The sequence below is a fragment of the Buteo buteo genome, chromosome 13 (assembly GCF_964188355.1).
Source record: "Buteo buteo chromosome 13, bButBut1.hap1.1, whole genome shotgun sequence".
Lineage (NCBI taxonomy): Eukaryota > Metazoa > Chordata > Aves > Accipitriformes > Accipitridae > Buteo > Buteo buteo.
This window is the reverse complement of record NC_134183.1, coordinates 23,942,303-23,960,475: the sequence shown is the minus strand read 5'-3', so window position 1 is coordinate 23,960,475 and position 18,173 is coordinate 23,942,303. Positions and strand designations below refer to the sequence as shown.

The following is an 18,173-nucleotide window of genomic DNA, read 5'->3' as shown; positions in this document are numbered from 1 at the left end:
CCAAGCTCCTGCAAGGGCCTTGTGCTCCCACATTAATGAGTGTTAATCAACCCCCTGGGTGTCAGGACTGAAAGCTGGAGAGTGAAGCGGTTCCTGCTGGTGATGGGTTTTAGGCATGTGGGTTAACCCTCTCCTGGGGTGAGAGCTGAATGGGGGAGGGGTGATGTCCTACCCCAGGATCCTTCTTCGGTTGAGACTTGGGACCCCCCCCCTGCCCTGTTGTCCCCAGGGCTGCACCCTTGGGTGCTGGCTAGGACTGAGCTGGTCCCTTGTAGCCTGGAGTACCGTGGTTGGGCTCCCCTTCCTTCTGTGTTGCCTTGCCATGGGAGACCACCCCCCCAGCCCCTCCCCGACACCCCCCTTCCCCCAAAAAACAACACTGACAAAGTGCCCATTCTGATTTCACTCTCTTTATTATTTATCATTCTTTCAAAATAGGTTATGTTCAAAAATATAAATAGGTGCAGGGAACGCTGGTGCCCCGCACGGTCCCCTGGAAAGAGCACGTCATCCCGGGATGGGTGCTGCACTGCAGGGAGGGCAGCAGGAAAGCAAAGAGGGGCCGCAGCCCCCAGTGCCCAGATCCTGGGTCTCAGCATCCCCTCGCCTCCCTCCTCCTGCAGCTCCTTCCACCACAGCCCCCCGGCCCTCCCCACCCGCCCTGACGCGCTGCAGCAGTAGGAGGATACTGGAAAAAAAAACCCCAAAACCCCAAAAGGTGCTGTTCGCCCCGGAGATTAAATAACAGAAATAATTACATTGTTCGTGGATAAAATCAGGAAAAAATAATCATCTTTATTATTTAACTTAACCCCCCTGCCCTCTGCAACCCCCCCCCTCCCAGTCCCCGAAGGCATGAAGATAATTGGAACCGGACGGTTAGTAAAAATGCTGAGATCTAATTCGCTTTGCTTTGGTGCTTGGAAAAACATTAATTTTTTTTTTATATATATACACAAAGGTGGGTTTGTCTTTAATATAATTTTTTTTTCCTTATATGACAAAAAAGCAACAAGAAGAAGAAGAAATCGACTCTGTTAATATAACTGTTCCGTTATAAATCTCTCTTTCTCGCTTTCCCCCTCGGTCTCTCTCGCCCCGCTCTAATGGGTGGGTCTGTGCACGGCTCTGCCGCTGGGTCTTGACCGGCTCCTGGGGCTCCTCTTGTATAGCCTGCGCTGGTAGTTGGAGGCTGTGGAAGAGGGAGGAGAAGAAAAGGCACCTTGTTAGCAGGAGCTGGGACAGAGATGCTGCTTGTCCTGCGCTGGCTGCCCCGGCCCCTGGCTCCCTGGAAAAACATGGGCAGCCGCAGGCAGCACTGCCTGGCGGGTGGCTGCGTGTGCCCTGGCACCAGCCTGCCTGCCCATGCAGAATCGGCCCTTCTCTCGCCCCTGCAGCTGAGGTTTGCTTCACCCAGGGGTGAAGGTCCCCAGTGCCTACTGGGAGCCTGGGCAGGAGCGTCCTCTCCACGGATGCTTGTCCCATCCCTTCCCTGTGCCCAGCTGGGAGGGCAGCTCTGCTAATGCGGTGGGCATGGGGACCGCTTCCCCATCTCGCCCGCTGCCTATCAGTCCCTCCCTGATCCCCTGGGACAGGGAGGGAAATGCCCATCAGCAGTGGGATGTGCTCAGGGCACGGGAGGGGAAACAGCCCAGCCTGGCTGGCAGGGACGAGGTTTCTGCCTGATCTTTGCTGCCGGTCTCCCTCAAAGCTGGCACCACTCCAGTGTGATAATTGCAGGAGGGTTTTGATAGAAGCAGCAAAAGCTGGTTGGGAACAGCCCAGGTCTCTTGGTTGCTGGCGGTCCACGCTGGCAGCAGCCTGCGACTCTCCGGGTCTGCGGCAGAGCCAAGGGAATCAGCGGCTTGGTCTGCACCACATGGTCGCCCTTGGACACCTCCTCCATCCCTCCTCCTTCCATCTCCTCCCTGGGGTGGAGCTGTGTCCCTTAAGCCCAGATTGACTTTCCCTGGCTGTGGGACTGTTGCTTTAGCTGGAATTGCCCAGCTGGACCAGAACCTGGAAAGGAGGCCACTGGACAGATGCGATTTGGCCAAGGCCGACAAAATTATTGGGAAGCTGCAGGCGAGCAGGGATGGGACAGGGGTGTAGGCAGGCCTGGGAGTGGGGTGGGACGCCAGTGGGAGAGGGCTGGCTGCCATCAGCTGGAGGCCTGACAGGAGAAGGGTCAGGACCCCAGCCCGGTCCCTTGGTTTAGCTTTGCTGCAGGGCTCCTGTCCGCTCCCAGGGCAGTGGGATGCCAGGGAAGGGCTCGAGGGGACAGCAGCTCCCCCCTCCTATTCTCTCTGCTGATGCAGGTGGTGCTAAATTCACCCTTTTAGAAGCCACTTCTTTTTCTTTCCTTTCTTTAAGTAGCCTGGGCCCTTAGCAAGCTCCTTGTTGCTCTTTCCTGGCTCTGGAGCTGCCCCTACCCTGCATACGTGGAGGAGCCTCCAGGGCAGGAATTGTCTGGGCTGCCCCCACAGCCAGACCCCATGGTCCGCACCTGCCCAGAAGATGCCAGCTCCCATGGCCCCATCAGGGGGGAGCTTTCAACAAGTCAAGGGGACCATGATGTCCCCTTCTGCCTGGCTCAGAGCTAACCTGCACCCTAAGATGATAACCCCCTCATTCCCAGCTCCTTCTCCCAGCTGCAGGGATTCATCAGCCCTAATCTGAAGGTAAAGGGGCCGAGACATACGGTTCATGCAGGATATCCGTGGCTCCTCCCACTGCCCGTTGGGCTGGCACCGAATCGTGGGCACGTGGCGCTGGATGTAGCCTTGGTTGCACTGGTACCGCACCATGGAGTTTATTTCGTAGCGGTCCTTCTTCCGACCGAAGGTCCTGGCATTCTCCACAACAGGGGGGTCCCCGCAGGCCACTGCAGGAGGTGGGCAGAAACATGGAGAGCTTGAGGAGTCCTGCCTGGCTGAGCAGGCAGCTCACACTTGGGCAGCTCCTGCCTGCCCGGCAAAGGCTGGGCACGCACAGCCTTGTCACTCCTCTTCTCCCATGCATAAAACCTTAAATCCCTTTGAGATTGCCTCTGTCCACAAAATTTAGGGGCAGGGGGATATGGAAATTCTGTGATGGGTCTTGAAATTAAGCAGCAGTCTGCCTCAGGGCTCCATTTCTGCTTCCCAGAGAGGCAGGGAGAGCCAGGCATCACAACAGCCGCTGGCATCTGTGGGAGGGCATGGAGCTGGTATGTGGGAGTGATGCTGCAGCCAGGGTATGGCTCTGCCTGGGGACGTGAAACCCCATCCTTGGTGACTTGTCTTATTTGTTTTCAAGGTCTCGGGAAACTTTCTCCTAGAGCCCTGGCCAACTTCTATTGCTAATTCCTTCCACCTCTTTGACGACCCTTTGCAGTGACAAAACCCACGTTCATGTGCACTGGGGGCTCCACTCCAGCCCTGCAGCCACTGCCTGAGCCCCCCATACTTGCCGGCGCAGTGCAGGGTGCTGACCTGTTCCTTTCTTGCAGGTGAAAGGGAGGTGATAGTTGCAGGGAACGTCATTCCATTCGCCTTGCTCGTGCCAGATCATTACAACGCAGTCCTCACCCGCCGCAAAGAAGTTATCAGGTTGGTTGGGCCGCCAGTTCTCAAATTGCTGCCAAGAGAGGAAAGCCTTTCACCTCAGGCTGAGCCCTTCCCTCTCCTACACCCTCCTTCATCCTTGCTGCTGCCTTGCCCATGCATCTCACCAGCAGAGACCATGGGTTGCCAGCACAGCTATTGCAGCGGTTATTTCTATCGTGATGGTGCCCAGTAGCTTAGCTGACCAGTTTTACTAGCGGCTTGGAAAAACCACGAGCCCTACAAAGTTTGGGGCTGCCTCCACTCAGTGCTCAACCCAAGCACTCAGCATGTAACTCATGGGGCTCTTCTCACCCAAGGGGAACCTCTTCCCCCCCCGAAAGCCAGCACCTGCCCGCGCCGCGGGCTCCAGGCTCACCAGGGAGTGCCCGTCGGACCAGCGGAAGTCGTTCTCCACAGCTCTGTCACTGAGGCCGATCCACTGGTAGTCCTGCGCGTGGCCTGGAAGAGCCAGAGAGGGAGAGAAGAGTGGGTCATGGTTCCCCTACACCTTGTTGGAAGTGTTTCTTTGCCATCTCAGCTGTCTCTGGCCCTGGAGCCTCTGGGTCATTTGGCTCCTTCCCAGTCACTAGCACCTGATGTCCTTTTTTCCCCGCATCATGCCTGTGCATCTCCCTCCCCACTCAGTGCGCCATGAGCGTGGATCCACCCACGCTGGCATGGGTTACTGTGCTGGCTGGATCAAGTGAACATCTTGTGAACAAGCCACGTCAGCAACATGGTAAGAGCAAAGATCTGTTCTAGCCGAGAAAGGGCCCTCTTCTGTCTCACGGCTGGGCAGTTCTTCCTCTCCTGCACAAGGGCGAGGCCTTGTTAGGAAATATCTGAGCAGCGGTGGGGGAAATTGTAGTTTTTACATCATTTTGGATAAATCTGCCCATAGACTCAGACTCCAATGGATGGACCCCTGTCCAGTCTCAGGCTGCCCTCAGCACTCACTGTTCACAAATTCTTGCTCCTCGGGGGTGATGATACTGCTCAGGTGGGCTTGATGTTGTCGGCATCTGGTCTCTGCATCCATCCAAGTCTCCCTCTCTTCAAAGTGCCTGTAGCAGTGGCCCTGGAACTTGGTCCAGCCTTCCTCACAGTTTTCCAGGTCTGAAACACACAAAGGAGGGATGAAAAGGGGTTGGTGCATGGGTCTGGAAAGCCTTCCAACTCACCTTTTAGCAGCTCGTGCTGTCATGGCATGGGACAACACGTGGTCACTTCCACTAAAAAGCAAACACTGACACTGTTGCCTGTGGGAAATCCCAAGGGAAATTATCAGAAGGCATCCAAGACACACGCAGAGAGGGGAGCCCCTGTTGAAGACCCTGTGTTTGCAGTAGAGTGACTAGAGTAGAAAACTTGAGTGATACAAACTTATTCCTGAGCAATTCAACCCCTGTGTCATGTTCCTGGACTTTGCTTTTGAGTAACTGACCAAGCAAGAACCTCTCTCTTTCCACTTGTGCTGGCCCGCAGAGTTTTCTTGCTTTGGAAAGAAACTCCAGAACCTGAATTCAGATGCCCAGAATCAACACATGTATGTTGAAAATGAAAGAGGGGAGGAGAGCCCAGGTTCGGGTGGTTGCATCGCTTGGTGTGGTTCTGGGGCTCTGGAGGAGAAGCAAGCCTACCAAGATGGGAGAAAAGAGACAGAGGCAAGAACTTACCATGGTGGAGAGAGAAAATGAAATCTCAAGGAAAGAGCTTGGAAGCAGCTAGAGAAGTACAAAAATATCTTAACTTTTCAGAACATCTTCTACCATCTGAGAAACACTGAAGAGTTGAACCCATTAACTAAAAAAAAACCCCCAAAAACCACAGATGGGGGAGAGCAGAGGCAAATGGAGAAACCACCACAAAAGACCTTCAGCAGCTCCCATGCAATGCAACACCACACATCTGCTCCACGTGACCAAAGGAAACAGAAGATGAAATGTGTTTAATCTCAGCCTTTCAGATGCCCAACCTACCATCCTGTCTCAGGCACTTGCTGCTCTTGGAGTGGTGGGCTTTCATGAATCCTCATGCCTCTCTCCCTTTCCAGTAAGGTTTTCTGTACTCAGTTTCTTTCTTCTTTGTTAAAGTTGGTAGGTCAAAGCACTTGTCTCCTTCAATCACACTAATTCCTCCTAATCCACCCTTCTGGCGTTCTTCCAGCTGGAGATTGCAGACTCTTCATAGATGTTGGAAGGGTTGGTAGTTAGTTGAGGCATTAAAAACTTTTTCTGCCTTCTTCAGAGATCAAATGGATTATCTGGAAGTAGCTGAAGCTCTCAGGATTCTTGGTCTTTGCAGGCCAGATAGCTTGCAGAAGGTGAGCAGAGAACACACTCTGTCTTTTAAGATGCTTTTCCAGCAGCTTGAATGCCACCCCTTGTCATCACAGGGGGATGGGACAGCACACAGCACAGAACCTCAGCAGGACATTTCCTAGGAGAAAGGCCACTCTTTTCTACATAGCTGTTGCTTACAGGGAAATATGACAGCAATAATCTTGGGAAAGAATGATGAAAATCTTGTTCCCTGGTAGGGACACTGTTGTGGTGACAAGAAGGACTGGCCGTGTGCACAGATGGCAGAGCTCACCTACGGTGTCCTGCTGTTCTTGGAGACTGACAGAACGGATGCTCTGCCTCATGGGAATAAGGAAGATTTACATTTCCCACTGGATTTGGGGCACTGGCTTCCTCTTGCATCTCCCAGGCTATAGCCCTCAGGCATCATGAGCCCATAAATCAGAGAAGAAAGGAAATTAAGTCTGGCTTGGACGAAACAAGATCATAAGCAGCTGCACAGTAGAAAGTCTCTTCTTGGATTACAGGGATCTCCAACAACAGGTAGCATGGATGGGTAAATCAGGAGCTGATTAGGTTGTGTTAGGAAAGTGATGTTAAGACAGCACAATTCCTGCCCAGATGGTCCAATGATCCTTGAGCATTCTTCTTATGGTCTACTCCATATATTCATATTGGAAGCAGAAAGAGAGATGCAGAGAAAGGGGAGGAGAAAACCCAATATATATTATCATTACTCGTGCCAAGGTGAAGAGACACTGCAACGTTATTGCTCTTGTTTGAGCAAGGCAGAAGAGCTTCCCCTCAGCTAAGCTGATAAAAGTTTGGACTTTCATCAGCTTTAAGGAAAAAAACCCCAACTTTTTTTCTTTCCTTGTAGAAACAAAAATAAGTATTAGTGCAGGTCAGAGTACCTAATTTTGATGGAAAAATAGGTCACTTCACATTTTCTCAAAGATATACATTCCCTGCTGATTTTGCCACAGGAAACCATGTTGAAGAGATGACAAAAATATCATGCTATGTCAAATCGGTGGAGATTCCTGGAGTGAACGAGGCTTCTCTCAGCTGCATCTTCACAGAAGGAAACACAGTCATTTTTCATGGCTCAGTTGAAGCATCCTTCCATGAAATTCTAGTCTAGCAGAGAAAGTTTGCCTGGGGTGAAGATGAGTTTCCCTACTGTTACAGATGAACAGAAAGACCCTTGACCCAAAGAGACAGCGACTTCTGTAATCAACATTGTTAATGATTTGTATGGAACTTCACTAGAGAAACTTAAAAATGAGAAAGTTGAAGAAGACACCAGAAGCTCCTGCTTATGAATCTTAGAGGACATGGTGCTGTGACAGACAAACTAATCAAAATATATAAGCAAAAGTCTCAAAGCTTTTCCCTAGTGTCTTTCAAGCTGCTGTTAGAGGTTAGCTTACTGAGATGAGGGCAGGACTGATGAGAGCACTTGGGATCAACTTTTTTTGGGGGTAGGGTGGGAACAAGGTAGTGCAGCAGTTAGTAAGATTAGCTGAAGCCAGGTAGGCCGTACCGATCTCACACAGGTCCCCTCCGTAGCTGGGAAGGCATAAGCATTTGAAAGAGTCGATGCCATCAACGCAGGTAGCTCCATTCAGACAGGGGCTTGAGTGGCACTCATCGGTGTCTGCAAGAAATCAAGGGCTTCCATTAGGGCTCTGGGCAGACAACTCCACCAACAGGAGAATTTGTTTCCTTGAGTGTTTAGGAGGGAATATCAGTTGTCTGGGGGGAACTTGGGAGTTCCTAGGGTCTTATTTTAAAACATACTGCCACTGCTGCTGCTGGAAGAATGAAGGCAAGAGACCCAACCCACCCTACAAGGAAGACATTGATTTTCTGTCACTTGATGGTTGAACACCACTCTGAAGATATCAGTACAAGCTCAGCAAGATGTATCCAATACACAGAACTCAGTGTCTTTGACAGCTGTGGTAACTTCCTTGTCCGCTGTCTCTGCCTGATGCATCAAACATGCAAACTTGTATCTGTGTCTCCACTGGCTATGGATCTACAAGGAAGAATGTGGAATTCTCATAAAAGATGGAAACATCCTGAAATAGACCTCTATCTCCTAACTGGCCTTCCCGGTTGCCAGCACTCACGACTAGTTTCTTCTGAACCATAATTTAGATGAAGTTCTGGGGCAAGAAATTTCTTCTCAGTGAAGATGAAGAAAGTGCAGAGAAGAGAAAAAGTAGGTTAAAAGGTGGTTCAGAGGCCCTCAATTTTTTCCCTTTGAGGATCTTAGGCCTAGCTACGTGGGCCTCTTTCTTGATGAAGGATACTGGAGTGCAGTGCCATTTTCTCCAGACCTGTCCCCACTATGCACTATATTGCTTGCAATGGGACTGGAAGAAGCTGGTACATCTTTTCCAGCTGTGGATTCCGTCTGGGTGGAGGAAAATAATCTTAGTTTCCCATCTAAATAGAACAGCTCTTAAGATCCTTTGTGCTTTTCTGGAGGTGAACAGAGAAGTTGGTATGGGAAGAGTTTGGCCCTCAACTCTCCTATGTTTCTCAACTTACTAATTAGCATAAGCCTAGGTAGTAAATGCCACCATTTCATAGCACTTCCATCCCCTGTCAACCTGGTGCAGCAGGAAGAAAGCATAGATGCTCTGAAGAAGGCCACAGGTAGCCAGTTTGTATCTCTATATTGTAAAATCTAGCTTGTATTGGAAGTAAAAGCTCTTCTCCCAGCATCCCTCCAGACTGAGCCTTAATCCTACTTATTGAGCTTTGGAATCAGAGGAAGAGTCATTCAGAATGGAAAGATTTCAGAGAAGTTCAACTCGGAAACAAGGAAGAAGACTAAGGAAGAAAGTGGGAGCACATCCACGCAGGTTAGGTTAAATGTTGGCTGGTTAGATCCTCATGCGAGACAGCGTTTCTCTCTTTCACACTCAGAAGAAATGTAAGGCTTTAAAAGTGCTGACTAACACTCCATGCTCTTCTTGTGGATGAGAGGGGTTAGTGAGGAAACATTCAAACATGGTAAACATGCTGGCTATGGAAATACCAGAGCAGAGCAGCAACTCCCTGAGGTCCGTGTTCATCTTCTGACTGGTGTATTCAGTCGGATATTGTCTCCCTGCAGAACTGTGGCCCAGCTGCTCAGTGTCTCCAGACATATGAGAGCAGATGCGTGTTATACCCCATGTGGCTGTCTAGTCACTCAATGGTCAATGTCTGATATGTCAACTAAAAGTTGACATGTTCTGTAGCGTGCCTAAGTGATGGAGAAAATTCTTTCTGACCTTGGATGGTAAATCCGTTCATGCTTTGGAGCATGAAGATTGTCATCATTCTAGGCTGTATCACTGCGAGGAATGCAATTATTCCTCAGATGGCTGATGAACTTCTTACTCCGGTTTTGCAGTTCTTCCCTGAGAGAAGGATTTTTTTCCTCTGGATTGCCCTTCTAAATACTCAGTAATGCCTTCTTGATTTCTTTGTTCACTGCAACATGAAAAGAATTCCTGTTTTCATGTTACTAATAAATACTTTGAGACTTTCCAGAACAAAATGGGGGTCACAGGCCTAGTAGAAGAGAGGAGCTGAACTTGACTGACTATTGCTTTTTAGTTACACTTGGAGTTCCTAGAAGATAGAGAGCATGAAGGAAAATGAGGTATCCTGAGGGATCATTACAACTCTAGAGGCCTCCTGGGCTTCCCAACAGCAGTGGCAGCAGAAGTTCATGTTGATTCCAGTGGGCTCCAGCTGAACAAGTAAGGAAAGGCTCTCCTTTGTCCTTTAGGCTCCATGAAGTGGAGAGCATGCTGCAGAAGTGGGAACAAAGCACGTACGAGAGCTAAAGCAGAATGTTTAGCAGGGAAAAATTAGTCTTCAGCTGTCTTTGGCCACGTGGACTAAAACTTGGTGCATCCAAGATCTCTTCTGAGATGCAGGAGACCTGCTGTGGGTTGCCATCGCTGGTCTTGGAGGAGGAGGGAGCAGGCACACACATGCAAAGTCATTGCCACGAATTTCCAGCTGGGAAATAACACTGGAACAGAATTTCCTTTTACAGATATTGTATATAATATGATTGCACATATTATATATACTGTAAAAACAAATCTCTGGCTATAATATATATGTTATATATCTCTCCATACATATACATATATATTTTTATATATGACACATAGAGAAAGGGTGTGTACTTGTAGGTAGTATTGGAAAAACAGACAACAAATATAAGTGACACAGACAGGTTTTCTTCCCAGGAGCGTGCTGCAAATGGCTAGAGAGATGTTTTAAACACATGATGATCATAAATACCAAACTCCCCCTTCAGCCTGTTGTGCTGTTGGAGCCGTGACCCTATCTCCATCTGGATGTAGAATCACCTCACCATGCTGATATGAGGAAACTCAAATATATCTGCTGGTTTGGAGGAAGCATTGCTGATTGTGGTCCTCCCAGAAAATCTGGGTCTTGAAGGTCTTTTAGAAAAGTAAGTTCTAAAAGGTAAAATTGGCAGTGATGTTGTCTCTGGAAACCCTGACAAGTTGGTTTGTGGGTGCTTCTAGGGTATCGCATCTAAGCCGTAGGATTTATGGGAGGTGAGAACGCCAGTAAAAAAAAATAATCCCATCTATCATGCAACGCTTGGCTATTTTCTTCATAACCTTTTATATACCATAAATGTGTCCACTTCCACAAAGTTTAGAGCTAGATGAGGTCAGTAAATCACTGTACACCTCTTCAGCCAGCTGAAAAGCCTGCGGTGTGCTAGGTGTCCAGCTTGGCGCGAGCCCCCATTTCCACAGCACCAGCTGCCACATACCATGACACTCAAGGATCTTACACAGACGTGAGCTATTTATTTGCTTGGGTGAGCAGTCATTCAAAAAGTCAGTTCTGCTTTGAGATGCAGCTCAAGTGCTTATCAACTGACAAGAAGACAAGACTACTGCTATTATTACCCAATGCTAACAAAGGACAAGTGATGGGGCTTGGGTGCAGAACAGAGGCAGCTCTCGCTTTCAGGAGCTTCAGCTCTAAAACAAAGACAGGGGAGAAAATGCCTTGTGCTGCCAAAAATAGGAAGCCCATTTAGAACATATTATTAACTCACATCTTGAGGATAATGCAAAATTAGCAGCTCTTCAGAAGACGATTTGTACTGCGGTTAATATCACCCAGAAGTTGCAAAAGATTACTCAAATCTATTGTCACAACAGCTTCTATTTTCTGCTACTAACAGGACCCAAGGTCTAACTTCTAGATTTTTTTAAAAAATTAAAACAATTAAACCAAAATATCCAATGTAAACAGGATCTTGCATCTGGAAGATGTAAACTGTTGGCTGGAGAAAGCAAGGGGAGTTACATAGCTACAATGCAAACTTTGAATTTGTTTCACCAGTTTCTTCCTAAGATTTCTTTTACATTGCCAGACACATACTATATTTAGTCAGAACTATTTTCTTTTGGTGCAACTAAACACAACATAAGTATTCTCCCAATGCCTTTGAAAACAATTTGCTGTACTAGATCATGGAAACTGGAAAGAGAAATCCTTTAGAAATGAAAGAGAAATAGATTGGTCCTGGTTTTGCTCAGAAGGCAAATGGCATACAAAAGTGAACATGCAGTGTCAGTGGTGAGAAGGAAATGCTTTTAAAAGCCTTCATCCGAAGCTAAGACAATACTAGAAACAGTGCTAACACTTTTTAAAACAATACAGTCTGTACATTTCTCTCAATGGCAGCCTGTATGGAAGATGAGCAAGAACACCCATTAAACAAGGTCAGCTTTGTGCTTAAAACATCTACTAAGGAGAAGCAGTTTGTGAACAGAGGGGATGCTATCACCCAAGCCCTGAACAAACTGTATAGTTTCCCTGAAGCTATGAGTAACTTGTTTAGAAATATACCCTAGGATTTAAACTCCTGGTTTTGTTCTGCAGAGAGGAAAATGTAAGACAGAAAGGCAAGGCATTTTCAGGATGTCCAACAGTCCCTGTTGTGCCCCTCACCCTTTCTTTATAGGTCTCCTTACAAGTGCGATTATGCAAACAGGGACTCGGAGACTAGCTAGATAATTATCTTCTAGAGACTGAGGAAAAAAAATAATCCAGATACAAATTAAATTTGCTTTTGAGAGACTCCTGGGAAGTTTGAACTGCTGATCTGATAGCTCAAACAGTGAAGAAAAACATTGGAGCAATTGTAGGGTGACTCCTACAAGAAAAGAATAGGAGGAGTGAGGGAAAATAGTTCTTTCACATTTTAAGTAAAAAGCTAGCATTGAACATCACATAGCCAGCTAGTGACTTACGATGAGCAATTAAGTCATTAAAATAATTAACTACAATAATTAAACCAAACCAAAGCCTCCATGCAGCAGAAGGGGCAGATATTGCTACAGTCTTAAAAAGCTATATTCATCTAGAGAACAGCAAGTTTCCAGGAGAACCTGTTGATCTGCTGGGACCTTCGATTTTTCCAACACTCCAACACAGAAGGAGACCTCAGGAAATTTGGACATCTCTGTCTCCAAAATATTATGTGTAGAAGTAAACTGACATGTATATAACACTAATCCAGGACTGTAGGTTGCCTCTTCGGAGAAAGGTTTTAATTAAGCTACTAAACTTCTGATGCAAAATAGACAGTATATCCAGGAGACATCAAATCATCTGGTCAGCCACAAATGGCCTGTGCTTTTGCTTGTCTCTCAGCCAGGACTGGTACCTCCATCTCCTCCTTGCGAACATAATCTTCATTCCACATTAGATGAAACATTATGCATCAGGTGAATGTTTTCTAGACTTTTTTCTTCTCGGTTGATCTTCTGTGGACTAACAAAATTCTATCCTTTGGAATTCCAGGGCATGAAGAATGAGGAAAGCCCATCGAGACCTTTCCTCATTTGGATTCTAACCTTCAGCTGTGTCAGGACCGTAGGCAGTAGACTTCATGAACTCGTTTCACCAGAGGCAAGCAAAACTTAACATAAATAGCTGCCATTTCAGCACATTTCTCTTTTTTCCCCCAATCTGAGTGAAGTTTTTAAGTCATTGACTGGTCAGACTGCTCCAAACCACAGCCTTTCACTGAAGTGCCAGCATGCCTTTTTCAGCTAATAATTATTTGTCTTCAAATGTTACCAGAAGCAAAAAGACCCGCTGAGTTGGCAAAACTCTGGATGAAGAAGCCAAGCCTATGGACAATTCTTCAAGCTTGTGGGGTTCCTGTCCTCGTGGAGGAATCAAACTGCTGACTAAAGACGTGCATGCATAGCCTTCAATTTGGTTAAATACTAAAAAATACTGGCATTCCAAGCGTTAATCTTCGGTCGTCTTATGCTTCTGGCTCTGGCTTTTAGAGAGAAGTAGAGACTACAGCAGAGCAGAAAAATATCATTCTTCTTAGATTATCCCACTAAAAAGACTGCTGGATCTAACCCTTCAACAACAGGACAAGAGGGCAACAGCCAGATGCCTCCCTGCTCCTCACTCTAAGCTCCTTCTGTAAGTTGAGCTATTTTCACCCGTGCTTTAATGTTAGTCAAAATTAAATGCACTTAATGGGCATCCCTTACATCCTACAAACTCTGAGTACAGCACAAGGCACAGATGTTAAAACTGATCTTTTTTGCAAGAGCTAAATTTCAAGACCGGGAAGCTTCACGTAAAAAGGCAGCAACAACATGGGAAGTAGCGTTTTGGGTTCCAGCCTATGGCTCTTCCTTGTAGACTTTCCATGTTCACAATCCCCAGAGCACTGTAAAGAGTAATGACCCAAAAAAGGGAATCTGTGATTATTTTTCCTTTTCCCCGCTTCTTTTGTCATTTCTTTGCTCTAATTCTCTAGAAGAAGTTCACCTTGTTGCAGGGGTGTTGCAAGTTCATGGTCAATACACTTTCTTGCCACCTGGATGAGCTTCCTTCAGACGCTGACCAGGACTGTATTTGACCCTATAGGGACACTGTAGTAAAGAAGCTTACCAATAAAAAGAGAAGTTTTACCTTAGAATATCTTCCCTGGTGGGAGCACCAGCCACACATGTGCACTCAAGCCCATCTCTAGTTTATGAGGAGTCTACAATTAAACTTCATGTAGTGGTCGCTTAACTCTCCTTGTCACCTGTTAAGAAACCCCAGCTGCTACATCGTCATCTTTGTGACTTGGAAATACACAACATGTTCTAATTTCAGAGCATTTTTCAAGCTTCTTCACACATGAGCGGCTGAACACATGGTTTTCTTTCAAAATACTTCACAAGAATGTTGGCTAACAAACGCTCTGAAGAATCTGGCAATCGCCTTGTGGGTAATTTATAAAAAGAAAAAGCAGTGAAATAAAACCATCCTTTGGAGCCAAAATTTTTTTATTTTTTTTTTTTCTTTTTTTTTGTTTTGGTTGTTTTTTTTTTGTTCTGAGCCTCACTGGCTAGTTTCCTTCCTTCCTCCCAACCCTGCCTTTGCTGGGTTGTTTTTGTCTCCAGGCTTGGACGTGGCAGCGGGCACGGCCCACAAGCAGAGCCCATTAGGTGCGCAAGGAGGGCTTTTGAGTGTGTAACTCCTGCAGCACCCTGCCAAGTGCCCCGTGCACCCTACCCCCGATGTCATGCCAGGCTGGACCAGTGCTGTGGGAATGACCCCACTGACTTGCCCTCAACCACTCTTGCAGCATCCACTGTGCAGCTGCTCAGCAGAGACAGACAGGACCTCAAATGTGTTATGAGCAGGGCTGAACAAAGGTTTGTGATTACCTGTTTTCTCAGAGGGAGAGAAGTGACGCAGAGGGAAATGCAGTGACTCATTCGAAACACTTTGGGGATGGAAATGATGTTAGAAACCAGGCTGAGCTTCACAAAGCCCTGCACTTACAGACCCTTACTGAGTCCAGAGCTACCTATGCTGAATGGTGTAAATTAACCAAAAAGTTCAGGAGGTAATGTGGGAAGGAGGTGGAATTAATATTGCTTTTGCTGGAAGAAACTGAGCAAATCTCTCTGCACATACATTTTGTACCATACTTAAGCAATATATCCTACATGAATGTGTGGCCCATTGAGAACTGGGCATATGTAGGACCTTCATACAACAGCGCAAGCATTGATGGTTTTCAAACAGGGCCTGTCCCCAGGACCCTGCTCCTGATTGCAGCAAAATGAAACCAAGCCATGGCCAGGGATGTTGCAGGACATCCTGTGTTATCAGGACTGGGCTCCTCCCTTGGCCAAGAAGCAGCCACCAGCAAGCACAACAACATCCCATCTCATTTTCTTCTCATTGCAGTATCCTAATGCCTCCACAGCACGTGAACAATGCTCGGGGGAAGCTCGTCAGAAAGCTAGCAGAGTGTGTTCACCATAAATGGTTACTCAGATTTAAATATTTTGTCTGTTTATACTTGGCAGCAAGGGATCCTACCAAAGACAGAGTGCTACAACACCAAAAAGGGGCAGGGGGGAAGGAAGGGCATTTATCAGCAGAGCTGAAGAAAGGTAGTGATGCTCTGAGCACCGTCTCACACGTTTAGCCCATTCTAGCTGTAGAGAGCAATGTAAGACACAGACCAGAGGGCAGCCATGCCCTATGCCAAAGGGATTGGAGCAGCTTGCCTGATGTAAACATTGCACTCAGTGCAGATAATGCTCAGAGCAGAGATTTTTGTCCCCAGCTGGCTTGCTTTGCCTCTTCCCCCTCAGCACTACAAAGCTGCTGATTGCCAGCCTCCCACTCCGGAGCAAGCGCTATGAAACACTCGGGGATACAGGTAGCAAGTCAACACATCATGGAAAGAGAAACAAAACAGGACAGAGACTTGCAGCCTGTCTTACCCAACTTTTCAGCTGCATCCCCCAGCCAGGGTGGAAGCCTCTGGCAGGTGGAGCCGTCTTTGCTCTTGTTTCCACATGAGAAGAAAAAAATTGTTGTTTTCTCTAGATTATATCAATGGCTTAGAGCAATTTCAGAGGGGGCATGAATGCCCTGGTGCCTTTCCCAGCTATATCACACTCAGGGACCTGGTCACAGCGGCTCTCAATGACCATTCACAGAATACTCTTTTTCAAGCTCCCACCTCCGGCAGCACTGAGGTGAGACCTCGCCTGTGTCCCAGTAATGGCCTGGGTACCCTGGGGGGCACAAGCAGATGATGCCTCCATCACATTCCTGGCAGGTGCCAGCTCCACCGGGCTGCTCATCATGGCTGGGGTGCAGCTGTGTCCACCAGCAACAGCGATTCAGAGGAGCGACTGATACCTACTGCTATGGTGCAGTGGCATAAGGCCAGGTATGCATCTCCTGGTGCTTCCCTTGAACTGCTCCCTCTGCTGCTCTCCCCAGGGACATGTAATTGCCATGGACAGGCAGGAGGGAAGTCCTGGAGCCTTCTGGGGATGCAGTTATTGTGGCTAGATAACTGCATTACCTGCCCAAACACAGACTATCTTTTGTTAAGACAGAAGCTATTGAACACGACTTGTGAAAACCCCCACATTTATGGCTTCCCACCACAATAATGTTCTGCTGAAGTCTGCTTCTCTTAATGTTCTCTGCTGTAGAAGAAGCAAAAAAGTGACAGCTATGCCCCCCTCCCTTCCTTCCCTTCCATTGCGTGTTCCCTTCCATATAAGAAGACACGGTACCTTCTGTAGTGGGTCCTAACGCATCTATTGCTTCTTGTGAGACTTGAGGCAGGGCAGCAGTAGTGGTGGCCAGCAGATGGGGATTGTCCAGAACAACAGCTGTCTCCACCTCTTGTCCTGACACTGCGGGAGGGGAGGGCTCTATTTCGAGCTGACCCTCTTCAGGGTTCCTGGGTCCCTGTGTTGGTTCAACATCTGGAGTACTGGTACTAATTGCAACATCTGGGACAGACATTTCCCCTGAAATGCCTGCAATCGAGTGTGTCACAGCTCCAGATGTTGCATCAGGAATTTCCTTCTCCTTGGGAGCACCAGAAGGCTCACCATTGGCCAAAGATGTGGCAGCTGTTTTGGTGTTAGCAGCAGGCAATGCAGATGCTTCTCCACTGGTTTCGTGGACTGTGGATGCTTCTGTGCTGATTTCAGGAAATGCAGATGTTTCCCCACTAGTTTCGTGGACTGTGGATGTTTCTATTTTAGTTGCAGGAAATGCAAACGTTTCACCCCGGGCTTCTTGACTTGTGGATGTTTCTATTCTAATTTCAGGAAACGCAGAGGTTTCCCCACTTACTTCCTGAACTGTGGATGCTTCTATGCTAATTTTGGGATAGGCAGATGTTTCACCCCTGGCTTCTTGACTTGTTGGTGTTTCTATGCTAATCTCAGGGAATGCAGATGTTTCCCCACTGATTTCGTGGACCGTCGAAGTTTCTATGCTAATTTCAGGAAAGGGAGATGTTTCACCTCGGGCTTCTTGACTTGTGGATGTTTCTATTCTAATTTCAGGAAATGCTGATGTTTCCCCACTGATTTCGTGGACCGTCGAAGTTTCTATGCTAATTTCAGGAAAGGCAGATGTTTCCCCACTGGTTTCGTGGACTGTTGAAGTTTCAATGCTGATTCTGGGAAATACAGATATTTCCCCACTGGTTTCATGGACTGTGGATGTTTCTATGCTAATTTCGGGGTAGGCAGATGTTTCACCCCTGGCTTCTTGATTTGTGGATGTTTCTATTCTAATTTCAGGAAATGCAGAACTTTCTCCACTAATTTCATGGACTGTAGAAGTTTCTATGCTAATTTCAGGAAAGGCAGATGTTTCTCCACTGGTTTCATGGATTGTGGATGTTTCTATGCTAATTTCAGGAAAGGCAGATGTTTCTCCACTGGTTTCATGGACTGTGGATGTTTCTATGCTAATTTCAGGATATCCAGATGTTTCTCCCCTGGCTTCTTGACTTGTGAATGTTTCTATTCTGATTTCAGGAAATGCAGAAGTTTCCCCACTGATGTCTTGACTTGTGGATGTTTCTATTCTTATTTCAGGAAATGCAGATGTTTCCCCACTGATTTCTTGTATTGTGGATGTTTCTGTGCTACTTTCAGGAAACGCAGAGGTTTCCCCACTTACTTCTTGAACTGTGGATGTTTCTATGACAATTTCAGGATAGCCAGATGTTTCACTCCTGGCTTCTTGACTTGTGGATGTTTCTATGACAATTTCAGGAAATGCAGATGCTTCCCCACTGATTTCTTGAATCGTTGATGTTTCTATGCTAAATTCAGGAAATGCAGATGTCTCTCCACTGATTTCATGAATTGTGGATGTTTCTACACTAGTTTCAGGAAATGCA

The 18,173-nt window shown here is 47.2% G+C and overlaps 1 protein-coding gene across 1 annotated transcript in view; it reads right to left on the bottom strand.

Moving 5' to 3' along the window:
- Window position 1: 1 nt before the first annotated feature.
- ACAN (aggrecan) overlaps window positions 2-18,173 on the bottom strand; it is a 29,194-nt gene continuing 11,022 nt past the window's right edge. Inside the window, exons 12-20 of the mRNA XM_075045080.1 lie at window positions 17,487-17,966; window positions 17,037-17,426; window positions 16,540-16,985; window positions 7,437-7,550; window positions 4,545-4,703; window positions 3,964-4,046; window positions 3,474-3,618; window positions 2,702-2,884; window positions 2-1,192 (exon numbers count right to left, since the gene is read on the bottom strand). Of these exons, the coding sequence (XP_074901181.1) occupies window positions 1,104-1,192; window positions 2,702-2,884; window positions 3,474-3,618; window positions 3,964-4,046; window positions 4,545-4,703; window positions 7,437-7,550; window positions 16,540-16,985; window positions 17,037-17,426; window positions 17,487-17,966 (2,089 nt within the window). The 3' untranslated portion in view covers window positions 2-1,103. The remainder of the gene's footprint in view (window positions 1,193-2,701; window positions 2,885-3,473; window positions 3,619-3,963; window positions 4,047-4,544; window positions 4,704-7,436; window positions 7,551-16,539; window positions 16,986-17,036; window positions 17,427-17,486; window positions 17,967-18,173) is intronic.